This window comes from Mauremys mutica, chromosome 9 (assembly GCF_020497125.1).
Source record: "Mauremys mutica isolate MM-2020 ecotype Southern chromosome 9, ASM2049712v1, whole genome shotgun sequence".
In the NCBI taxonomy this organism is placed as follows: domain Eukaryota; kingdom Metazoa; phylum Chordata; order Testudines; family Geoemydidae; genus Mauremys; species Mauremys mutica.
Genome location: NC_059080.1, coordinates 45,992,769 through 46,018,394, shown reverse-complemented (window position 1 = coordinate 46,018,394; position 25,626 = coordinate 45,992,769). Strand labels below are relative to the sequence as shown.

Here is a 25,626-nt window from a genome sequence, read left to right as displayed (position 1 = left end):
GATAGAAGCGTCTGTCTTTTCTACTCGCAAGCTATTGTGGATGCAGAATGGTGGGTCCAAATGCTAACAGTGAGCCATCTAACTACCTGGCTTTGGAACTGATTGCCATGGCAACTATAGGCACCTGGCTAGAGAATTGCATCCACAAAGCTCAGCCATGCTGCTGTATCAGAACTGTGCTGTATCCCCTCCCACTGACTGTCACACTTCTCCACTCTCCTTGTCCCAGCCTGCTTCTGGAAGTACTGTGTCACTAACTGAGGCTGCCTGTCACATGGCCATCCCAACGCAGACATGCACTTTGTGAGCCCGCACCAAGGGTCCTCCACAAACTCGTCCCCCTTGGATGCGTGTGCCCCTTCCTTGCCTGCCTTTGTGCCCCCAACCTCTCTGCAGCTGCCATGGAAGAGCATGCATTGCTTTGTAAATAGCATTACAAATAATGAGGATGCGTCGGTGGAAAGAGGAGAGCATTTGTAAGAGGGTAATGGGCTTAGTATGTTGAGAGAAAGAACAGGGCTTGACTCTGTTCAGATGAAATAGTCCATATTGAAATATAGGCTACAGTCCTGGGGCTGTATTCCCCTGCCACAGCATGCACGGAAACTCACTGAAGTCAAGTATCCTGCAGTGTGAGAATCAGGCATCTGGCGCCTTTAAAGGTCCCCCCATCCTGCAGTGTGAATTCCACTGAATAATGCTGAGCTCCTGGAAAGATACATCTCCGTGCTGCACTACAGGAGGAATCTTAAAGAGCTGGAACTGTTCCAGGCCTGTTTCAGCATTGCAAATTTCAGACAAACTAGGAAGACAAAAGAGCATGACACATGCAGGGCATTTGTCAGTTTGTACTTGTGCCTGTGAGGCCCATTGCAGAGGTCACAAGGCGAGAGTGCTCCATGCCCCAGGATCAGCAGACAATTAAGATGAAAACTGAATGATCAAACTCTCATGTTGAAAACCACAAGACAGCTGCGCTGGTTTCCTGCACATCACATGACTGACTTGTAAAGCAGCTAAACCGTTCTTGTGGCTGTGTGGATTATAGCAATGGAATGGTGTAGCTGCTGAGGGATAAAGGCCAGACTTGATCTGGCAACAGAGACAGCTAAGTGGGAAAAAGAAAAAGAAAACCCGTCACTGATCATTTTCAGGCCTCCAGGATATGCACTTAGCAATTGTCCATCTCACCAGGTTTGCCGCCATTCATTCCCCCAGCTCCAGCACTTGGTGGCTTACCCCCACTTGGGGCTATTTTATTTAATAAACCCTGAAACATTTAAAACTTTGTTTTGATTTCTTGTGTGTTTGGCTCTTTCTCTTTACTCTCTGAGTCCATCTTGTTTAGTGTCTTTGGCCCCTCTACTTCCCTCCCTTACATTGCACAGAGGAAACAGGTGGGAGTAAATGAAGCATAAAGGGCTCACAGAAAGACAGGAAATGCTGCTGCATGGTGCCATCCGATGGCACTGTGTAGAATGCACAGGCAACACAGAGGTCCTTGCACACCAGGGACTGAACTGGGGACCTCCAGAGCTAAAAGCACCAGTGGCTACAGCTTGCTGCTGCTGAACAGACTCATGTTCGCCATGGATTGGAGACCGTGGTGGACATGGTGAAATGGGGGATGGGGCCTACCTCTCAGGGAGGAGTCAGGGACAAGTCCTTGGATGCAGCATGTTCCTCTCCCAAATCCAAGCACATGGTGCAGAAAGCAAGGGCAGAACTTACTGACCAGCAGTAAGTGCCCTATATACTCTGCACCCCTCACAGGTGGTATGGGCACTTCAGATGCCAACAGGGGACTAATATCAGCACAGCAAAGGGACAAGCCAAAACTGAGGGGCCTGGGAGCCCTATGGAGGGCCAATACCTCAACCAACATGTGGTCAGCAGGCCCTGTCCTTTGCAGTGTTCCTACTGCTATGCTGCTGTGGCTTCTCACTTTCTGAGGGGAGTACGGGGGTCATGGAATTCCTGTTCATGTGATGCTGCTCTATAGAGCTCGGGATGCAGAGCAGATGCAGTGTGCCACCCCAGAGAGGGCTGCCTTCCAGGTGGTGTCTATATCCCTCTAGTCTGTACAGCATGTTAGGATCCTTCAGCACAAGGGACCGCACAGAAAATGGAGGTTATTATTACTGTTTATTTTAGAAATGCAATTAATATTCACTTCCTCATGTTCCCAGCACAACCACACACCTTTTCATGTTCTACTGCTTTCTCTAGCTCTCAGCATCTCCTGGACAGCAGTATGGGGCCGGGTTGTGAAAGTTGTATATAAAATAAAGTTTATTATCACTTGAATGAATACGAAACTAACAAATATATCAAAAGCAGAATTGCGAGTACACACTTTTTAGTGCAAAAGTACAAGTAAGAGAGAAGCTTAGTGAGTTTTCTAGGGGGCTTTTACCATCTCAGAGCGCAGTGCAGATCTGTAATGCTCAGTATATTATAGGCAGGCCACTGCATTCTACAGAATATTTACGTTGCCACTGGTTTCTGTACTATTTTGGTGGAGGAGGCAGATTCCTGGGTATAGATTTTGGCAGGAGGCCCCAGCAGCACAAATCTAATGGAGGAGAGGAGAGTGCAAAATGTCCCCAACATCCCGTGGGCCCCTGTAGGTAGCCAGTTCACACCAAAGAGTGGGTGATGCTGGGTGGGAAGGGGCAGGGCTGGCATGAGCACTAGGCCAGCCCCTCCCAGCAAACCTCTGTCAGTTGCCTCCTGCACTATGCCAGAGCTAGCAGCAATCCCCAAAGTTGCAGTGGTAGAAAAGGGCCTCAAGGGTTGTAGTTCTTGAGCCAGCATCAGTCACACCATGCTTATGTGGGCCAGATCCTTAGCTGGTCTTGCCCTTCAGTGGAACTGTGCTAGTCTCCCCCAGCTATGGAAGTGGACCTGGGTGCTCTGTGCACACGCACACACGGTTTGACCTTGATACACTGCACATTAATTATAAAAACCCTTTTGTTTTAGAAAGCAAATGAATTTTTGTCCACCCTGGTTGGCTGGGCAGGTGGGTACAGCTTGTGTGGGATCAGGGGAAAGTGGGCAGCAGACTGTGAAATCATGTAAAACTCCCGCACTGCCTGAACGTGAAAGGGGAACGTCTCCTGATCAAGCTGCGTTGCTGCGCGGGGTCATGGAGATCTGGAGATGGAGCACCTGAGTCTTAGCAGTGCACATTCCAGCAATAAGACTGGGGCAGATCTCTTGCAAGAGTTTCCAAGCTGATCACTGACACTTACCGGGTGAACTTTGTATAAGAAATGGCTCTTTGCTGCTGGCACTCTGTATTGAGATTGTGAGATGTGTGAGCCTGATACACCTCGAACCTACACCTACATGCCTCAGGAGGAGCTCCACTGAAGTCAGTGGAGACAGAGCAATGGAAACCTGGTTTTGGAGGAGGGGAAAGCACTGTAGTTCAGTGTCTGTTGTTGGTATGTTTGTGACTTGCAGAGCCTCTCATGCTGGAGCCTTCACACAGCTCCACCAGGGCACCTCATTCCTCACCTAGAGCCAGGGGTGAGCTGGAGCCGGTTTGCACCGGTTCGCGCGAACCCGTTGTTAAATTTAGAAGCGGTTTTAGAACCGCTTGTTAACTAGCTTCCCTGCGAGGGAAGCTTTGATGGGCTCTGCCTGGGAAGCCTGTAATTCCTCCTCCCGGCCGCCGGGGGGCGCTGCGCTGTGCTGCGAGAGCCATGTGAGCTGCCTCCTGGCCCTGTTGCTGCTCCTGCTCTTTGGACCTCTGGTCTGGGGGCTCCTGCTGCTGCCTGGTGAGTCCCCGGCTGCGTCCTGCTGCTCTCAGCCCCCCCCCCATGTGAGTATCTGCGCCCCTCCCCCGCCTTCCCTGCCCGCAGCCACCCTCTGCCCCCAGCCACCCCCTGCCCCACCCCCTGCCCACAGCCACCCGCAGCCAGCCCCTGCCCCCAGCCAGCCCCTGCCCCACCCCCTGCCCCCAGCCAGCCCCTGCCCCCAGCCACCCCCAGCCACCCCCTGCCCCCAGCCACCCCCTGCCCACAGCCAGCCCCTGCCCCACCCCCTGCCCACAGCCACCCCCAGCCAGCCCCTGCCCACAGCCAGCCCCTGCCACCCCCTGCCCCCAGCCAGCCCCTGCCCCAGCTACCCACAGCCACCCGCTGCCCCCAGCCAGCCCCTGCCCACAGCCGCCCTCTGCCCCCAGCCAGCCCCTGCCCCCAGCCAGCCCCTGCCCCACCCCCTGCCCACAGCCACCCCCTGCCCACAGCCACCCACAGCCAGCCCCTGCCCCCAGCCAGCCCCTGCCACCCCCTGCCCCCAGCCAGCCCCTGCCCCAGCTACCCACAGCCACCCCCTGCCCCCAGCCAGCCCCTGCCCACAGCCGCCCTCTGCCCCCAGCCAGCCCCTGCCCCCAGCCAGCCCCTGCCCCGAGCCAGCCCCTGCCCACAGCCGCCCTCTGCCCCAGCCAGCCCCTGCCCCCAGCCACCCCCTGCCCCCAGCCAGCCCCTGCCCCACCCTGCCCACAGCCACCCCCTGCCCACAGCCACCCACAGCCTGCCCTGCCCCCAGCCAGCCCCTGCCACCCTGCCCCCAGCCAGCCCCTGCCCCAGCTACCCACAGCCACCCCCTGCCCCCAGCCAGCCCCTGCCCACAGCCACCCCCTGCCCCCAGCCAGCCCCTGCCCCACCCCCTGCCCACAGCCAGCCCCCAGCCAGCCCCTGCCCCAGCCACCCCCAGCCAGCCCCTGCCCCCCCACCCCCTGCCCCCAGCCAGCCCCTGCCCCACCCCCTGCCCACAGCCACCCCCAGCCAGCCCCTGCCCACAGCCACCCCCAGCCAGCCCCTGCCCACAGCCGCCCTCTGCCCCCAGCCAGCCCCTGCCCCCAGCCACCCACAGCCAGCCCCTGCCCCCAGCCAGCCCCTGCCCACAGCCAGCCCCTGCCTACAGCCACCCCCAGCCAGCCCCTGCCCCACCCCCTGCCCACAGCTGCCCTCTGCCCGCAGCCAGCCCTTGCCACAGCCACCCTCTGCCCGCAGCCAGCCTCTGCCCGCAGCCACTGCCACAGCCACCCCCTGCCTGCAGCCAGCCTCTGCCCACAGCCGCCCGCAGCCACCCCCTGCCCACAGCCAGCCCCTGCCTACAGCCACCCCCAGCCAGCCCCTGCCCCCAGCCAGCCCCTGCCCCACCCCCTGCCCACAGCCGCCCTCTGCCCGCAGCCAGCCTCTGCCCACAGCCACTGCCACAGCCACCCCCTGCCTGCAGCCAGCCTCTGCCCACAGCCGCCCGCAGCCACCCCCTGCCCACAGCCACCCGCAGCCCGCCCGTCTGCATCACCTGCCCACAGCCAGCCCGTGTCACTCCCTGCCTCCAGCTAGCCCTGCCCCACGCCCCTATCTGCAGCCAGCCCCACATCCACTGGTGCCCTGCAGTTCCCAGGGCAGTAACCCTGCACACGTGCTTTAATGAGGGGGGCAGGGAGCAACTGGGACCCACACATGTGCACACCCTAGAGTGACCAGACAGCAAGTGTGAAAAATCGGGACGGGGGTGAGGGGTAATAGGAGCCTATATAAGAAAAAGACCCAAAAATTGAGACTGTCCCTGATCACCACCCACACATGTGAAACGGAGCTCATTTCTAGTTCAGCCCCATCTTTTTAAAAAAGAACTTTAGGTAGGGTTAAAATACATCTGTATTTTCCTGGACATGTCAGGCTTTTCGGTTCTTAATCACCTCCTGGGAAAATATGGACGTATGGTAACCCTATTGGTACAAAAAATACATGCTGTCGCACATCCCTTAAATCAGAACTTTTTATAGGGAACCCGTTGTTAAATCAGAACTTTTTATAGGGAACCCGTTGTTAAGATTTTGGCAGCTCATCACTGCCTAGAGCAGCCCCCGCTGGTGCAGCCCTGTGCACATCTTGAGCACACTATCTTTCCACAGCAATTAGATGGTGCGTTTCCAAATTCTAATTAGAAATCAGGCACATGCCTTTTTACCAGTGAGGGTGATTAACCATGGGCACAAACTCTCCAGGGAAGTGGTGGATTCTCTATCTCTTAATGTCTTCAAATGCCTTTCCAGAAAATATACTTTAGCCAAACACAAGTGATTGGACTCAAAGCAGGGGTAAGTGGGTGAAATGTAATGCCCTGTGTTATACAGGGTAGGTAAGTCTAGACGCTCTGATGGTGTCTTCTGGCCTAAACTCTATGCACATGTGAAAACCCATTTTGCTGGGATCTAAGACATCATTTGTACCCTGTCCTCCAGATTCAAAATGGGGATACTTAAACCGCACTATGCCGCATGGTCACCAGTTCTGCACAGTTTTGCACAATAAATGTTGGTGATCCCACAAAAAGGTTGGGCATCCTAGCCTCTAAGGAATGACAAAGCAGCTGCCTCGGCAGCTGGGTGGTGCCATTTCGCTACATGCAATGATTATAGCTGTAAAATCAGGGTGCAGTCAGCTGCAACAGCTGGAAGCACAGGGTTATTTTCTGAAAGGCTGTTACTAATTACATCATAATGATTCCTCCAGTTCCTAGATCCCCAAATGTTTGCAGGTGACAGGACTGGGCTGTTCTACTGGCATGGCCATTCAGAAGAAGGGAGCTTTCATGGCAGTGTTTCCAATGGAAAGAGGGGTTTCAAAAACCAGCTCGTTTGGCTGCCCCTAGGTCATCTTCTTGGCAACGCTGGCGTAGGTGCGTTCTATCTCCTCGTTGGCTGGGCATGTGTGGCTGAACTCATCACGGGAGTAGGCATTGTGGAGGTAGCGCCAGATGCCTGTCATTTCCGCCGGGATCTCAAAGTTACGGTATTTCTTGGCAGCAATCTAGAGGGGTGAAGGGTGAGAAAATGCAGGTGATTATTAGACTTCTGGGTATCCAGATAAGATCTGGCTCCACTGACCTGGAGGCCTGCAGGCTTTGTTATTAAGGCACTGGCCTGGTATGCAGAAACTCAGACTTCACTTCCCAGCTCCATCATTGGTTCCTTGGGCACCTCACCTAATCTCTCTGTGCCTCAATTCACATCTGTAAAATGGGGACAATAATCCCACCTTGGGCAGTGTCCAGAACAATGGGGCCCCAGTCTCAGCTGGGGCCTCTAGGTGCTACAGTAGAACCTCAGAGTTACGAACTGATCAGTCAACCACACATCTCATTTGGAACTGGAATTATGCAATCAGGCAGCAGCAGACCAAACAAACAAACAAACAAAAAAAAAGACAGTACAGTGCTGTGTTAAATGTAAACAAAAAAAAATAAAGGGAAAGTTTAAAAAAAATTTCTGACCAGGTAAAGAAATTGTTTCTGTGCTTGTTTCATTTAAATTAAGATGGTTAAAAGCAGAATTTTTCTTCTGCAGAGTAAAGTTTCAAAGCTGTGTTACGTCACTGTTCAGTTGGAAGCTTTGAAAGACCCAGAACATTTTGTTCAGAGTTACGAACAACCATTCCTGAGGCATTCCTAACTCTGAGGTTCCACTGTAGCATCTTGGACCAAACAGGACTCCATGTCCATGGGCAACTAAGAGTGAATCTTGACTTGGAACTCCCAGGGTGCCCCCTAAAGGTTGGCCAAGGCAATCCATGTAAGAGAGGGAGTGAAAATCATGAAGTGGATGAAACAGTGAAGTCCACTGAGTTCCCACAAATCCCTCCCATCCCTTTTGGATCAATACCCTCATTCAGAGGAAGAAGATGGCCAGCTTTGCTGGAGAGAGATTGATAGACCCGTCAGCTCAGAATCTCAGCTTTCTTGGCTCATCCATCCAGCATGTCAGGGATGGCTATTACACACTGTGCTCTGTTCAAGCATCAATGCTCTCCCTGATTTCACACTTATTCTTCATCATGGATGAGATAGATGGGTTCAAGGTTGTTAAGTCCAGAAGCAGAGGAGGGTTGCAGGTAGGAGGGGAGCTGTCCACCCAGTCTGGCTTTGAACTAGAGACATAAAGGTGTCCCAGTGCTTCCAAAAGTACTGGCTGTGAAAGCCATATCCCTGAAAATAACATCAGAGCTTCACACGGTGCAGAAGGGGTGATACTGTGAAGGCTTTACTTGGGACATCACCTTTGAGAGCTAGCCAGGAGCTTCCCAGACTTTGGTTACCAGCACTGTGGTTGGGTGTGGCTAGTGCTGTTGGTCCCTCACGGAAGAGCAGGGGCTGGAGTGGGGTTGCCCCTACAAGTTTCTCGCCAGTGCTTTTCCTGTTGAGCTTTAGCTCCCTCAAGTGATGGAGCTTCCTTCATTCTCCTTGGGATGAAATTCACCCATGTTTAATGATCAGACCTGGCTCACCTCGCCAGCCCACTGCTCAGTTAAATGCCCTACTGAAGGGACAAGCGAGACACAGAGCAGGGGATAGCGCCAAAGGAGATGAGTAGAGGCAGGCTTGAGTCAAGATATTCTGAGCTGGAATTGGACAGCGCCTCAGCTCCTCAAAGCTTCTCAAGGTCAGATGTGGTAAGCTGGCTCTAATTGGGAGTGTAAAGGGACCTGTACTGCTTTGGGAGGTGATTCTCACAAGCGCCTAAGGCCCAGATCCTCAAAGGTACTCATATGCCTAACTGGCATTGATCTCAATGAGGTGGTAGGCCTAAGTGACTTAGGAGCACAAGTCCTGCTAACTGTCACAGGACCTTGCACTCCTGGGGCATGAAGGCACTTTTGAAAATCCTGTACTTCATGTGCTGGCCTGCCCTTTGACCCAGAGATTGTGGCCTCTAGAGCTAGTGGGTGGATTTACTTTGATGATGTGCAGCTTGGGCAGTAGATTGCAGTCAGCTAATGTTAGCCTGTTCCCATCCAGGAATTTCCTCTTGGAGACCAGGACTTCCTCAGTACTGTCCTGGTCGATTTCTTCAGGGAGCGGGTTGTTCAGGTAGGTATCCAGGCGTTTGAACTCCCTCAGCAAAGCCTTCTCAAAATCTGCACCCAAGGAGAAACCACGGTGTTAGTGTGAAAGACCTTGAGCAGATTCTGCTCTCACACCCACCAGTTTCACTGCAACTCCACTGATTTCAGTAGAATTACTCTTGATTTACACCAGCCCAACTGAGATCACAGTCAGGGTCCCTGGTGTCAGATAATGAACCTGCCCCCATAAAAAAAAAACTCCACCCTCACAGACAAATCCCTGATACTTGTACCGTTGAGCTGGGCCATACTTGAAGAGGTGTTTCCACCTGGGACCACTGTTGCAATTTCGGTGGAGAAACCCTGGAATATATCCTTTTGGCACCTTCCAAAGAGCTCTAGGATCTGAACGTGCCCCTAATACGTATTGCCACCTTTCTCTGAGAGGGAGTGGTTAGAGGGGGTTGGCCAAACCAGTGGTAGACCGCCTCCCCAAGCCCAGATCTACCGAACACAGTGTGATGTCCCACTACCCCCAGTAGGGTGTGCCAGAACTGCTCAGAGTGTGTACAAAACAGGGCTCTGTGCAGGTGAAGCTACCAGAGCTGCTCATTTAGCAGCCACCTATCCTGATGCTGTGCTGCTTCCAGGCATTTACAGCACAAGCTACGGATCATGATCCTCAAATGGTGCTGGGTGAAAGGCAGGGTTGCTTCTGTCCTTCCAATTTATTGCTTTACTTGCTGGGGGCATCACTTGGGCAGGTGGAGTGTGGGAGACAGCGGGGACTCCAGCCCAGCCATAGGATGCCCTCTCAAAGAGCAGGAATCCTGCACATAGGAGTTATCACCAATACTCAGCACCTCTAGATCCCTGCCGCTGCTGCTGAGAAGCATCCGCCGCCCCACACCTCTCCTGGAGGTTCTGAAGCTCCCATTCTGTGCACCGACATCTCCACCTTCACGGACTGGGAACAGCTGAGACACCCTCTGGATCCCCCTGGCTGAGTGAGCCATTTTTCTAATAGGTTTTGCTTCAGGATCCAGGGAAATGATGGACTCAGAATAATAAATAAAAATACCCCAGGGTTCCTTACTCTCATTCGCTTCCTTGTGGGGATTCTTGATGTATGCAGAGAACTTGGCAAAAATGTTGCTGCCCACATCAAAGGACTCCTTGTATTTGGGGCTTAGGTGTGGGTACCTTAAACAGATAATTGCATAGAGTCATATATGGAGAATTCACTGCCATTAGAAGGCTACTCAGCTGCATTCTCCTCTGGTGACTATACAACCCACGAGCACTGAGATGGGCTCAAAAGCATAAAGCCCTGCAATGATCAACCTCATCTAGCTTCTTGCCCAAGGGATAGAGGGAAGCTCTGAGCTCTGCTGCCACTTCCAGGATGCTAGCCTCAGACAGGAGTGTACGGATTGGCACGAGGGGGATATGGAAACTCATGCAGCTCCCATGGGGAAATGCCTTTTGTTCTCGAGGTATCCCAGTATACCCCGCATGCCAACATCATCCCAGCTGTTGTGTTAGGCCCAGCCCTGCACTGGCCCTAAGGTGGGCTCAACCAGACTCAGGGTCTGTTCACACTGCAGTCAGAGCGGGGACTGCAGCCCGTGTAGACAGACCCAAGCCAGCCCCCCAGCAAAGGCTAGCAGCTCCAGTACCTACCCAGTGGCCTGGGGTGAGGAATGAGTGAAGAAGGTTGAAGGGTGCCCCAAAATAACACTGCTGCAGGTACCAAAACCTCTCCTGGCAGGGGGTGCTGTTCTGTAACTAGACCTGACCATCTGAGCAGGTAATATGCTTTTTCCCATTAGTCTGTTTGTCACAGGGTGGCTGGCTCCTTTAAGGAGAGCAACCCCATCTCAGCCCACCTGTAGGTCATTAATGCCATGCTCAGGTGGCTGGTTGGCAGCTAACGAGTGCCTGGACATGAGGAAAGGTAGCTCAGCTGGCGGCGGGTGCACCTAGAGGAGATTCCCCAGGAGATCAGTATTACTGCTGGCTGAGCTTTCCCAGGGCAGGGCAGGGCTGCAGGACTGACCAGTGAGCCCCAGGAGGGGAACTGGGGGACTCAAATGCAAGGGAGGTAAGCCTGAATTATTACTCAGGCCATGGAGGAGGCTGTGGGGCTCCTGAGCTTATGGGAAGAGGCCTGAATTATTCCCAGAAGAAGGGGAAGACTTGAGGGGCTAAAGAGCTTTGTACTCTGTACAGGAGTTAATCCATAAGCCATTGGTCTAAGTGCCCTTGTCTGGGAGAGGAGAGGGCAGGACTGCACCATGCCATTGCACTGAGCTGAGACTCACATCTGCCCCATCGCTGTGCTGTGTCTGCCGGGCTGAAAGCTGTTAGGTGAGTGAGGATGGAGAGCAAAGCCTCAGTGTTTCGGGTGCTCAGCAGTCACCCAGTGAAAGGCTTGAGCCTTGAGTGTTGGTGTGTCCCATGGTCGCTAAGGGCACACTCCTCCAGAGGCATTTCAGCCCCTAACTCCCACAGGAATCAGGCCTCTCAGACCGGGGCTTTCAGAGGGGCTCAGCCCCTGCCACTGAAGACAGATTTGCAAGAGATCCCAGCACCCAACTTGCGCCCAATGTGCAGAGCTCGTTTGCAGATCTGGCCCTAGGACCTAGCGGGTACCTTGGATTCCTCTAGCATGAGCTCCTGGAGTGCCCCCATGCCAGCTTGCTCGGGACGTGGCTGTAAACTGGAAAGGGTTGCGCAGCAATGACCTCTAGCTAGGTATATCCCAAAGTTTGGCTAGGCACAGAGAGGAGTTTTCAGGGCAATACGGAGCTGAAGGAGGAAACCCAGGCTAGGATTCTGCTCCCTGCTATCCAAAGAGTGTTGCTTTGGGTTCCATCCAGACAGCCATGCAGCCACCAACAGCTGGTAACTCATCAGGGAGGTGAGAGGGGGGAGACTCGGGCGAGTCACACAGCTTTCTACAGCTCAGGATCTGGCCTAAAGCCCCAGCTGTGAACTGTTCCGGGCCTTTAAGGTGTCTCCTGTTTACCACTGCAACGAACAGTCGGGGAGAGAGCCAAGAGTGAGCACATAATAACCGCTCGGCTGGGAGCTGGCTGCATTCCTAACCCCTGGGCTGGAGTGTTCACCTTGGCTTGGCTACGTGCACCTGCTCCTTTCAAAAACAAACAGAAAAAAGGTTTTCAGATCCCTTCCCCTCCCCTGCTGCAAAAATAACGGCATCTGCTTCTTGGGTCTCTACACCGATCCACCTGCATGTTCTCACCACATCCCCTACCCCTGTGGCTCGCCTGTCCAGCCCCTTTCCCTCTTTGCCTGCATCCAGAGATCACACAGTGAATTTCCTCCCATTGTGTTATCTCACAGGACAAACTGTTTCCTTGCTGCTTAGCTAGTCATAGAGGAAGGGGGAGGTGGGTCACAACCTTAGATCAACCATCTCACACTAGGCAAAAGCCTATCTCTGCTTCTTCCCCGGGACACACAGCAGTACCTTGGCCTCAGCAATACCCTCATGGAGAGAGCAATATATTGCTCAGAGCAAGGGATTAGGGACAAGGGACATTCTACTCACTGCCACTGGCTCCCAGTCCCGCTCTGTGCCTCTGTCCGTGCCCTCCGCCCCACAAGATGAGTACCATTGCTGAACTGACCAATGTTCACAAAGTGCAAAGGGCAAGAGGGGAGGCGGGGGGCAGGGGAAGCCCAGAATTGGGTAAGTGCAATGGCCACTACTGCACCCATGCTATTCGAGCTTTGCCATGGCCACAGATCTAGGCCCAGTGTTCTGATCTGGTGGCAGTTCACATCTCCTGGCTGGAAGGTTGCAAAGAAGTGCATAAGACTATGATAATAAATACTTAGGAGGCGCCAGCATCTGCTCCAGGAACTCCTCGATCTTAATGAAGTCTGTTTTCAGCTCCTTGTTGAACAATAAGAATGGAGGGTTGGTCCCTGGAGCCAGAGATTTCAGCTCTTCGGGTTTCCTAAAATGAATTTTTTTTTAAAAAAGAGGGATTCACTGCTGAGGTGAAGGCCTCATGCACGTGCAGTGTCACAATCTCATCTCACCACCATGCACAACCACCAAGAAGAACATAGAATGGTAGGACAGGAAGGGACCCTGAGAGGTCATCTTGTTCAGGCCCCTGCACTGAGGCAGGACCACGTAAACCTAGAACATCCCTGACCAGTGTTTGTCCAACCTGCTCTTAAACACCACATGGTGAAGGCATCAAATAGTGAGAGACACAGATTAGTACATGGAGGAGACACAGTGGTGAGAAGGAATCGTGGGCCCTGTGTTTTGGAGCCAGAGCCATGGTGTTCAGGAGAGGGAGCTCCCTGGATAAAGACCCAAATTGTAACCTGAGTTCACAGCTCCCATTGACTTCACTGGCCATTGGGACATCCATCTTTGGCAGCCCGTGGGATATGTGTAGTCATTTCAATTTGCCAAGAGGGCTCACTGCCATCTTTTCATGGCCCTGTCACTTCAGGATATCTTGTATGAATCTCCATGGACAAACTTTTGTTGTTCACATTGTGTCCCCAATTGCTTAAGATACAATGGCCTGAACTGTTGATTTTGGGACCAAATTTCCTGCTGGCTTATCCTCTGTGTAATTCCAGGGAGGTCAGCGGCAGGGGGCAAATAGAGCATAAGTGAGGTGAGAATTTGGTCACAGCTAGACTGCTAGCAGGGACACCACCTTGTAATGATGCCAGTCAGCTCCATCTATGCCAGTGACATGACAGATGTAACGAAAGGGGACGTGATGCTGACAGTGGGAGAGATCTGAAGTGTAGAGTGAAGAGCAATTGAGCCATATGACACTAAGATTTTGTTGGTGCACACCAGGGGTAGGCAACCAATGGCACGCGTGCCGAAGGCGGCACGCAAGCTGATTTTCAGTGGCATTCACACTGCCCAGGTCCTGGCTGGTCTGTGGGGCTCTGCATTTTAATTTAATTTTAAATGAAGCTTCTTAAACATTTTAAAAACCTTATTTACTTTACATACAATAGTTTAGTTATATATGATAGACTTATACAAAGAGACCTTCTAAATGAAGACTCGGCACACCACTTCTGAAAGGTTGCCGACCCCTGGTGCACACAATCCAAGGGGCAGCCCTGAGCTTCCCTGCTGTGTACTCTGGATGTCTCACGGACAAGAATTACCTCCATTTCCTTACCTTGTCATGTCCACTGTGGTCACATTGAATTTGACTCCTTTGAGCCACAGAACCATGAAGAGACGCTGGCAGAAGGGACAATTCCCAATGTTCTCGCCATCCAGGCCAGCCTGCAGAAGGAGCAAAATAGACCAATACTGCTCACTGGGCATAAGATGTTTCCCACAGCCGGGCCTCTGCAAGTGGCTTTGGGCAAGGAGCTGCTAGCACAGCTCCGGGCTTGGTAAACAGGCAGTGGCAGCATAACAGGTGATTCACTGGTTTCATTGGGAGTTAGGCCAGATTGTCAAAGGTGCCTTTCTCTCCATTTTTAAAAAAAAAAAGGAGATTCAATGCAACATTATGGTTGAGATTTCAAATGGACTGGAGATAAGAGATCATAGAATATCAGGGTTGGAAGGGACCTCAGGAGGTCATCTAGCCCAACCCCCCTGCTCAAAGCAGGACCAATCTCCAACTCCCCCCCCCCCCTATCCTTAAATGGCCCCCTCAAGGATTGAGTTTATAATCCTGGGTTTAGCAGGCCAATACTCAAACCACTGAACTATCCCTCCCCCCTAATGCTCAGCTAGTTCCTGTAGCAACTATAATCAAAGTCACATGGCACATTTATAGTCTATCTAGATATAGGCCCAAGCTGCAAAGTTTGCATCTGTGTTTAGGTTTTTTTAAGGGATATGTTAAGATTCAGGGGTCCAGTCCATCCCATTACACAGAGAGACACCTAAGCATCAAATTCAGATCTAGGTTTGCATCTGTATTTTGGAAATCCCCTCCCAGAAGTCTGGAGTTGGTTAGAGGTTGGGGGTCCATTACAGAGACAGGGCATCAGGCTGATTGAAATTACACGGGGAAGATGAAGGGGAGAGGCGGGGCAAGCCCAGTGCATAGTCAGCCCAATACTGGGGAACTACAGTGGCCACTACTGCACCCATGCCATTCTGAGCTTTGCCACAGCCACGGATCTAGGCCTAGTGTTCTGATCTGGTGGCAATTCACAGCTCCTTTGCACAGTTGTGAATGATCACACATGATGCAAAGCAGGGGGTAATTAGCCCCTACTATGCTAACTTACACCCAGGCTTGGGGAGCTACATCATAGAATCATAGAATCTCAGGGTTGGAAGGGACCTCAGGAGGTCATCTAGTACAACCCCCTGCTCAAAGCAGGACCAAACCCAACTAAATCATCCCAGCCAGGGCTTTGTCAAGCCTGACCTTAAAAACCTCTAAGGAAGGAGATTCCACCACCTCCCTAGGTAACCCATTCCAGTTCTTCACCACCCTACTAGTGAAAAAGTTTTTCCTAATGTCCAACCTAAACCTCCCCCTCTGCAATTTGAGACCATTACTCCTTGTTCTGTCATCTTCTACCACTGAGAACAGTCTAGATCCATCCTCTTTGGAACCCCCTTCAGGTAGTTGAAAGCAGCTATCAAATCCCCCCTCATTCTTCTCTTCTGCAGGCTAAACAATCTCAGTTCCCTCAGCCTCTCCTCATAAGTCATGTGCTCCAGCCCCCTAATCATTTTTGTTGCCCTTCGCTGGGCTCTCTCCAATTTATCCACATCCTTCTTGTAGTGTGGGGCCCAAAACTGGACACAGTACTCCAAATGAGGCCTCACCAGTGCTGAATAGAGGGGAATGATCACACCCCTTGATCTGTTGGAAATGCCCCTACTTATATAACCCAAAATGCCATTAGCCTTCTTGGCAACAAGGGCACACTGTTGACTCATATTCAGCTTTTCGTCCACCGTAACCCCTAGGTCCTTTTCTGCAGAACTGCTGCCCAGCCATTCGGTCCCTAGCCTGTAGCAGTGCATGGGATTCTTCCGTCCTAAGTGCAGGACTCTGCACTTGTCCTTGTTGTGTAAGGAGGAGGAGGTATACGTTACAGGTGGCAGGTGGATTCACTAGCCCAGATAGCCTGCATTGCACCCCTGCAGTGCATACAAAAGCAAACATAACATTATCAAGTCACACTCCAGCATCCAGGCATCCCAGCTGAGCTGGGGAAGCTTTGGAGTCCCATCCAAATTGGCGGCCAAACTCTAGTGAACATGGCAGCAACCCCCTGAAAGAGTGAATTTAATCTAGCTATTTATACCGTCCTTGTTACTATGGTATCTGAGTGCCTGAAATGCACCAAAACTGATCGTCATCAGAGCAGGTGGGCTGTGCCCCTAATGGGGCTGCTGGGTTCATGAACCAGTACCACTCACAGTGATTGTTTTATAAGCTAGTGTGGTATTGTTTCTGTTTCCTTGGGTGGGAGCTGGGTCAGAGGGGAAGACAATATGAAAGCTCTCTGTGCCCCTTGCTGCCATATTTTGGAAAGCCTGTCTCTAGAAGCTGGATTGTCAGGGGCTCCTCAGACAGGAAGCGAGAAAAGGAGGGGGAAGCCGGTACACTCAGCGCTTGTGGTAGCGGTGGGGGAGGGAGGCACAAAAGGAGGATGGAGTTTGATAATGGATTCAACAGGAAGGGAGGCTCCTCGCTGGCAGGAGGAAAAACTCAAGAGGGAGGGTGTGGGAGAAAATGCACTAACGTTTTCCAGGCAAACAGTAGTTTGTTTTCTTTTCACTGTTCACTTGTTGATTTAAAGAGACAAGGCGTAAATTCCTAAAGGCTCAGATTTTCCATGAACCAGACAAACAATTCCCTTTTTAAAAACGAAAGTCAGGCTTCAGTCAGTGCAACAAAAATGAAGAACACTGCAAGCCTACTGGGCAAGTCCTGGGACTACCTTGTCAGACACAGATTACAGCCCTCATTCTCTGTAGAAGTCCTAATCAACAAATACATCTAGACAGGCACCTCCAGGAGTCTTGCATGTGTTTGGAAGGCTCTGAGGTCAGTATAGGAGAGGTGGGATCATTCAATACAAGGCAATAATAACTCTCAAACTGTGGGCCCTGTCTCCAAGTGGGGTTCTACTACAAAAAGTGACTGTAACAATACCAGCTGGGGGGTTCCACATTTATAAACCACGATCTGGGCTCCTGCCTTCTTGTGCATCAGTGCCAGCATAGCAGGGTCTGCAGGCTGCACTGGGCTCTTGAGGTGACATTTTCAGAAGCATCTAAGAGTAGATTTTAAAAGGTCGTTAGGCCCCCTAACTCGCAGAGAATTGGCCAGCCCCAATGTCTACCCAGAAATCTTACAGCCCCACAGCCCAAGCCCCATGAATCAGGTGGCCCGGGCCAGCCACTGGGGTTTTATTGCAGTGTGGACATACCCTTAGGCACTGGGGTCCTATGGCATGCTCCAATATGTCTGTTAGTCTATAAGGTGCCACAGGACTCTTTACTGCTTTTACAGATCCAGACTAACACGACTACCCCTCTGATATTAGGCACTGGGGGCGTCTCAGTCCCACTGAAAGTCAAGGGCCAGACTTTAGAGGTGCTCAGGTGCCTACAGATACAGATAGACGCCTAAGAGGTACTTTAATAAATCCCACACAAGTTAGGCACCCAACTCCCAAGGGCTTTCAGTGGGAGTGAGGCACCCAGCCCGCTTAGGGCTTTCAGAAATGCCACTAGGTATCTGTCTGCAGCTTTAGGCTCCCACTCCTACATAGCTTGGAAAATCAGGCCCCTGCTCACATAGGCACCTTTGGAAATTTTACCCTGATCCATCAGACTCTTGTAAAGACAACTAGAGCATCGGAATCAAACCAAGGAAAGCTGATGGTTTAAATAAACAAAATGACCATTTAAAAATGTTCTCCCCTTACCTTTACTATGCTAAAAAGAAACTATTCAAATGAATATTCTCCCAAGAGTATTTTCTGTTATTGTTTCTGATCAAACAGCCGTGTAATCAATAATTTCCATCTCAAGAGTCATATGGAACAGGAATAAGCCACTAATAACTATAAGGCCTCGGCACTGCAAATGCATACATGCCTAATTTTAAGCCCCAGAGTATTTCCACCCAAGTCAGTAGGACTATTCAGAGACTGAAAGCCAAGCCCCTGTGTTTGCAGGACTGTGCCCTCTTGCTGCTGAAGCAAATACCGTTTACAGAACAGGGGGTGATCAGAATAAAAGAATTAAGAGAAATGGAGCAACTTAGGTCCAGATCCTCAAAAGTATTTGGGTGCCTAACTCCCATGGGTTAGACAAATAACGAAATTATAGGAGCAAAGGTAGGACAAATGAGATGAACTGATTTAATATGAACAAATGAATTAATATAACTTTTAAAAATCAATTTGTATATCTACCAGCACTCAGTCTTCTGCCTCACCTCCGCTTCATGCCCTTATCTGCTGTATTTGTCACCCCCTCTTTTAATGGGTGTGTAAGAAAATAATTTGGACTGCCCACAAAATTCTACTTGTTGATTTTAAAAAAGGTAATAGCTAAAATCTTTTCAAATAGTCATATTTACAAACGAGGAAAATCTTCTGAGTGCTGAAAGCTTAGAGGGCTTTATTACCTTTCTTGGAGACCTTTACTACTGCAGAGAATTGAAAAAATACCAAACCCATAAACCTAAGATAGAGATTGGCTACCCTATAGCCACCGATAATGGGAAGCTGAGCTTTTTGGTGCTAGATGGCTGATTTGGATTTAGGCTAGGCCACAGACAGCTGGAAGTCATTACCTGCTGATTTATGGAGACCTATTTGCAAGGAGTGAATGTTCTCCTAATTCCACAGCTACAATACAAGTGGTACTGAAAGAATGGTGTGTGTGTTGACATTGTTATCACAGAAGCCAAGGACTGGATGAATTTAAAACTGAACTATGGTGGCAGCCCTAGATGTGATCTCCCTAGATTAACGTTCAGATGCACTGGGAGCATATCAACAGGGCAAGGAGATTCCTCTGCTATCTCTACTAAACTGGCCCATTAGACACAGAAGATTTTGCTCCCCCAGGTTGTCCTCCTCCCACATTCACATGCAATCTTGTCCTCCTCCCACATTCACATGCAATCACCTAGCAATCAGACTCTAGTAGGAGAGGGGCTAGTGGAATTTGACAAATGGCCCCTTACAATACACTCCTGAGCTGGAAGGAGCTTTGCCTGCCATTGCAATGGAGGCAGCCATATCATCCAGGCTTGAGAGTTCAGTGACAGCTAGGGATCAGCCGCTGGGGAGGGAGAGCGACAGACACAGATAGATTGTTGGTTGGGTGACCTAAAGAGAGGACCAATATTGCAGATCAAGGGGGAGTGAAGGGATAGAAATTGAGAGGAGCAAAGTGCCAGAGTGAGGACACAGGAAAGATCTATGGTATATTTTTTTATTCTTTTAAAAATTAATCCGAAGCTGGGTAATGTTAGACAGAGCTGAATTTTAACAACAGAATGATGATTGTAGAAAAAAGCGAGTCCAGTGACAGACAGCTCCTTAACTCATATAAATGGGTGTAGTTCCACCAACTTCAGTGGCGCTGCACTGATCCATAGCAGCTGAGGATTTGGCTCTTAGTTTAACAGTTAAGGTGGTGGCCAGTCCATCACCAGTTCTGACACAAACTTCCTGCGTGACCTTGGGCAAGTCACTTTGAGTCAGATTTTTAAAGGTATTCAGGCACTAACCCCCCTGGAAATCAAGGGAAATTAGGTGCCTTTAAAATACATCCCTTTAATGTCTTTGTGCCTCTCCTCCCCATCTATAAAACGGAGATAATCATTCCTTTCTCTCACCCTTTGTCTGTCTTGTCTTCACCGCAAAGTTGACTCGAGTTATAACTTGAGTCCTGTCCAGACACAAAATTCCTTGACTCTAGTGCGGTGGTGCTTTTACTTCCTGTAGATGAGCCCAAGTGTGGGTATAGGGTAAAGCTCAAGTTAGTACTACTTGTCAGCTGCTGGTATGACCACTCTGCAGTGTGGGTGCAGGCTAGCATCATTCGAGTGCTGATAGTTCTCTGATGCCGTCCCACAATTCCCTGTGTGCCCAGAAAGGAGAGGCAAGTTTCCCCACAACTCATTGACAAAGAGATCATAGAGTGGCTCAGCCTACAACAATGCAAAGAACCATGGGATGGCCCCCAATAGCCGTAGTGCCACACACGAGTGAATGCAATGCATGCTGGTGTGAACACAGCAGCTCAAGTGTTAGTCCTCCGTATGGCTGCTCTCACCCACGCAAGGCTAACTCCAGAGGGGTAAACCGAGTGTAGCTAACTCAAGTGAACTGCAATGAAGACATGCCCAGGGGCCATGCCAGTGACTGTCTCTTCCTATGTGTTTGTACAGTGCCTGGTACAACAGCGTATGCCTCAGGAATAGAAATAATGATCACAAATAATAGCTTTTACCATCTGAAGATGCATGAGTTACAAGGAAGAAAAATCAAGACCAAGAAGTTCTCAATAGAGCTTCAGGAACTGCCACTCTGGGAACAATAGCAGAGGTAGGTAAATGGGCAGCTGCATCACACCCTCCATGTCCAATGGGTCAATATCTCTGCCAGGAGACTAGACCAGTCCTGTGAGGTGCTTGGAACTAGGTGTTCAGCACCTTGCGGGAAGCACTCAGCATCTCATGGGATTCTTTTCCCCCAAAAAACAGGGTTGGGGTTTAGGGCCAGATTCTCTCCCACCAACACTGGTGTGAATGGGGTGTAATTCTAAAGTTACTCCAGTGTTAATTGGGGAGCAGGATCTGGCTCCTGATCTTAAGAGGTGCTGAGTGCCTACAACTCCCATTGGGATCGGTGGTTGCTCAGCACCCCTTTAGATCAGACCCTGTTTCATTAAAGACTGCCTGCCAAAGATGGTTAAAACACAGAAACTGTTATGGTAGGGGACTGTTAGTTTACCACCACACTACTTGTTCCAAGGGGTTTTTTTACTGCTAAATTAAGTAAGTTTTAGGGGAAGTACAGACTAACTTTGTTTTCTGTTTCCCTTCTCTAATAAAAAGCCCCTTGATTCTGATGCAGTTTTGAAACAATCTTGTGTATCATTTTCCTGCCTCTCCCTAAGATAGTTAGGGACCAGCTAGGTAACGATGTTAAAACAGGGAACCACAGAAGCGTTGAATTCACCAGCAAAATACCCTGGGCCAAGTTTGGTTTTAACAATTAAAGGACAGTGAACAGGAGATGATCTTAATGAAGTATCTATGTTCAGCAACTTAGCCTAGGCTTTGAGAGGTTAAGGACAGATAATATCTTTTACCTGACCCCTGAATAGTTTTACTTTGGACAGTCCTGTACGTCAGCAGTGAGAGTAGAGTCTGAGTCCCTAGATTTCTAACATAGACCGAGGTAGCCGTCTGTTATTTGCTGTGGGAAGGATTCGTTGTAATAGTTGGGGAATAAAACCTCCTATCGCATTTAAATGACACTTTTAGAACATTAAACATTTCTTTTTAAAAGACTCAGAATCTCAACATTATTTGTAGCCTGAAATCTTGAGCATTTGCTGTTTGCATCAAAATGCCCTAGACAAAGTCACTTGTTCTGTTACTGTGATGGTGTAATCAATGGCCAGCCAAGTAACTAGCACAGGGCTGGGGAATTTAAAGTTATGGAAGTTGTTCGGGGTCATGTCTCACTTCAGACACTCATTTGGAAATTCAGGCTCTCTGATTTATGTATTGCTCTCTCCACTTTTGCTAAGAATGTTTTGAAGTGGGGAGTTGAAATATTCCAAAGGAAATCGTCCCCAAAGTGCTTAACTGAGGGGAAAACATTTCTACTGCAAAACAGCCTTCAGCTGAATAATCAACACATACAGAGTAAAAGAGAGACAGAGCAGTTCAGAGAGTCTGTCTTGCAACCACAACTTGGTGAGAAGCTGAAATTGAGTGTATGTGTTTGTGTTATTGTCTGTTATCTCTTCTGGACAGGCTCACACCTTATCTGTCTCTGTAAGGCACATGCCATATTTACACCGCTGTATATATGATTTTTATCAGCATAACAATAATTAATAACACATCACACCAAAGGAACTTGATCCCCTTGATAAGTTTATAACCTTCCAGTTCCTTTGGCACTACACAGTAGAATGCATAGCTCCCTGCAGAGCCCAGACTGGGAATTCCCCCTGTCTGGGCATGCTTGGCACCCTTTTCTGCCAGCCACTGTGCACACATACGTGTAGTCATGGGTCTATCTGCCTATATGTACTGCTGACAATTGCAAATGGGACAATACCCCCCACTCTGAAATGATAAAGCACTTGTAAAAAAATCTGCAGGTAACTTCATCAAAAGTAACTGGTGAGTTTAGTGGGTCGTTGTCCTCCTGCCTGGGGTAAATCCAGCATGCAGAATTCATAAGCGTACATGTCTCTGAAACTCACCTTCACGAAAAGCTCGATCTCAGGCTCCTTCCGAGGGCTGTGCCGCTGGCTTGCCATCCTCTCTGCTTGTTCAAACTGCTAGCCACTCTCCACTGCAGCAAGTTGCTCGGTTCTTTGCTGCTATTGAACCTCCGAGTGGAAGTGGGTGGTGATCCAGTGGGAGAGCCGCTGGTGTATGGTGAAGGACCTCTCTAATGAAGATACACCAAGCCCCGTTGCCAGCTTCACTCACCAATGGGCAGTTCTATCACGGTTCTTTTCCTTCCTCCTCCTGAATTCTCAACTGAAGAGGAGTGACAGAGTGTTTGCAGCAACTGCTGGAGGGGCAAGGGTATTTCCACAAGGGCCTCCCAGTTGTGACTCAGCATCCTAATCTATCAGAGAGCATGCATGAGGTCCCCCTGTCAGCTATCAAGCAGACCAGATGCTGCTCTGGGCTCTTTCTCAGCCATGGGCTTATGTCCCAGAAAAGGTCCTTCCACTTCTGTTACTGTAAACTCCCACCCATGAGAGCTTTTATGACAGGAAATGGGCTGGAAGTGTCTTGTGCTTCATCAGTTGGAGAGATCACTTATCTAATTATCCTGTCCAGGAGGCAAAAAGTCCACAGCTCCAGAGCACATCCCTCCCCCCACAACACTCACTAAGAGAAAGCAAGTGTTGTTTGGAGAGACCCCAGATTCACCGATAAAAGAGGCAAACTTCCCTCTAGTAGGCACAATTTTAAAACACATAGTATCTGCCTTAAACAACAACATCTGAGCAGGGCCCACACTGGCAGCTCAAATCTGAACCCCTCTCCACCCTTTGGGGAAAGCCCCAGCGATCCAGGGAAGGGTCTGAATTTCATACCTCTGGCCTCTCACTTTTGTGGGCTGATTTAGAACCCCAGATGTGAGCAGCCCCCAAATCGGCAGGAGTTTCAATTCCAATCCTGATCTGAACCTGTGGCTCCGGCTCATCTCCACTGGATCCAGTTCACTTTCCATGTGTTATTCTCCCATTTCCTTAGATTTATGGAGTTGTCACAGATATTTGTGTGTATCATCAAGGGCTGTGTGACAGGGGAGAGGTGGGGATCTGCTTGGTCCATAGTAAACAAGGGAATATCTCCAGATATCCTCTGCCCTTGCACAGGTCGCCCAGGAGAGGGAATGCTTGGTGAGACAGAGTGGGAAGAATGGCTTGGGGGAGGTCAGGCCCCACACCCAGGAACTTAAGAGAAACTGGAGAAGTTTACTGTCTGCCGTCCACACTCTGTCCTTTGCTGATTGGGGGCTGCTGGGACAAAAAGTTTGGTTTGGCCCAATGAAAGTCCATCACAAATAGATCAGCTCTTCAGACAAAAACACGGAGATTGAGGATGGGTCCTTCTCTTTGGCCCAGAGACTCCCAGGGGCCAATGGGAGGTGCTGCTGCTTTCCTGGCAGCACAGGAGTGGGGGAAGTGTCTGCCCTATCTATGCCTTAGCAGGGAATCTTTCAATCAGACTCAGCGTAAGAACCTAATACTGGAGATGAAGTCATTTCATTAGAAAACATGACCAACTTGCTTTTTCTCCAGAAGGGAAGGGTCATGAACATGTTGTTATTGGCTGGCTGCCCTCCCCCGCCCCCACCCGCCACCCCCATGCCCTGGGATTCCTGATTAGAGCTAGAGCACCCACTAGGAAAACAAAAGCGAGGCCTCTCCATTACAGCAGGGGGCAATTTATTGGATTAAACTTTTCTTCAATGAATTCAGGTTGACCAAACAATGTCGTGAATTCAGGTCAAATTAGGGTGACCAGACGAGAGGAAGAAAATAGGGGGGGAGCAAAAAAAAAAAAAGCTGAATGCTGCCGGCGGAGCGAAATATTGGGACAAATTGCGTCCTGGCCAAAGATCGATCGGGACACGGGACAAAAACACCTAAATATCAGGACAGTCCCAATTTTATCGGGACATTTGGTCACCCTAGGTCAAATTCACTGAATTGTTTTGGGTTAAAAAAAAAAACTTGGAAAGAAGCCAAAAAATTTCCACTGGGCTTTGAACTGACTTGTTAGTTTCAAATTTCAATTCATGCTGACTTTAAAAAAAGTTTAAAAATACCCCTGCTCAAAACCAAGCCATTTCCTTCCATCTGAAACTAAACTTCATTGACTTTTCCCATATGGCCAGTGAACCAAAAACTCAGTTATTTTCACAGATCTCCTGCCAGCCCTCATAGTTCAGGACATAGGCTGAGCCCCCAGCGAGGGCTGGCGAATAATACCTCTGCCTGGGACAGCATTGCGCACTTCAGTATTGTAGCAGCAGGACTCACTGTCGGACACAGTGCAAAATGCTGGTCGATTCTGCTCTGGCTGCATGTATGGGCCAGTGGCGCAAGCTCCAGCCTTGGAATCAGGGGAGCTGTGCTCTGTAATGATACCTGCTTGCAGTTCTGCTATTCAGCAACTAGGGGCTATACTGAAAATTTCAGAAAGAGTGTGGTCTGTGGAACTAAGCAAAAATGGAGGCTTCATAGATTTCAAGGCCAGAAGAGACCACGCAGGCTACATCTACACTAGGAGCTTGGGGTGCAGGGCCGGCTGCAGGCACCAGTGTAGGAAGCAGATGCTTGGGGCGGCCAATTCAAAGGCACTCCATCCAGTATCTGGGCAGCACTTGTGGATATTCGGCAGCAATTTGGTGGCGGGTCCTTCAATCCCTCTCTTCCTCTTTGAGCTGCCGCCAAATTGCCGCCAAGGAGGAAGAGAGGGAGGACCCGCCGCAGAAGAAGCGGCGCAATTGAGCTGCCGCCGAAGTGCCACCACTCATCTTTTTTTTTTTTGCCACTTGGGGTGGCAGAAAAGCTGGAGCCAGCTCTGTTGGAGTGTGATTCCCCTGCTCACAAAATCAAATGGTATAAATAGTAGCGTAGCTGCAGTAGCATTGGTAGCAGCAGCAGGGACACAGATTAGTTGTGTATCCACCTGTTTCAAGTAGGTTTGTCCTAGGCATGGAAAATCAGTGCCTTTGCTGTTGCTACTATGGCTATGCTGCTATTCATGCTCATGCTAGCTCACTGAGAGCTAGCACGTATGTGTATGAGGGGTGAATCACACCCCAAGTTCCGTTACCCTGGTCTGACCGCCTGTACTACACAGGCAATAGAACTTCCCCCAAATAAATCCTGTTTGAACTAGAGCACATCTTTTAGAAAAACATCCAATCTTGATTTAAGGATGAAGCTGGAAACTCCAATGGAAGGCAGCTTGTTTGTTTTGCTGCTGTTTCCCCCAATAAG

The 25,626-nt window shown here is 50.1% G+C and overlaps 1 protein-coding gene and 1 long non-coding RNA gene across 2 annotated transcripts; one reads left to right on the top strand and one right to left on the bottom strand.

Annotated features, from left to right (window-relative positions):
* Positions 1 to 5,882: 5,882 nt before the first annotated feature.
* Positions 5,883 to 22,822, bottom strand: CLIC2 (chloride intracellular channel 2). The gene is made up of 6 exons (XM_045030769.1): positions 22,354 to 22,822; positions 14,072 to 14,181; positions 12,734 to 12,859; positions 9,967 to 10,073; positions 8,761 to 8,942; positions 5,883 to 6,839 (listed from the first exon to the last, which is right to left on the bottom strand). Exons 1-6 carry the CDS (start codon positions 22,408 to 22,410, stop codon positions 6,678 to 6,680), a joined length of 744 nt encoding a protein of 247 aa, XP_044886704.1. The 5' UTR covers positions 22,411 to 22,822; the 3' UTR covers positions 5,883 to 6,677.
* On the top strand, positions 6,545 to 10,009 carry LOC123377635. The gene is made up of 3 exons (XR_006582257.1): positions 6,545 to 6,708; positions 8,824 to 8,895; positions 9,635 to 10,009. It is a non-coding gene; the product is annotated as an uncharacterized LOC123377635 (long non-coding RNA).
* Positions 22,823 to 25,626: the final 2,804 nt, after the last annotated feature.

Coding starts and splice junctions, on each gene's coding strand:
- CLIC2 (XM_045030769.1), bottom strand. CDS start 22,410: ATGGCAAGCCAGCGGCACAGCCCTCGGAAGGAGCCTGAGATCGAGCTT. Junction 12,860..14,071: donor ACCACAGTGGACATGACAAG/GTAAGGAAATGG, acceptor AATTCATTTTAG/GAAACCCGAAGAGCTGAAAT. Junction 8,943..9,966: donor CCACAAGGAAGCGAATGAGA/GTAAGGAACCCT, acceptor CCTTGGGTGCAG/ATTTTGAGAAGGCTTTGCTG.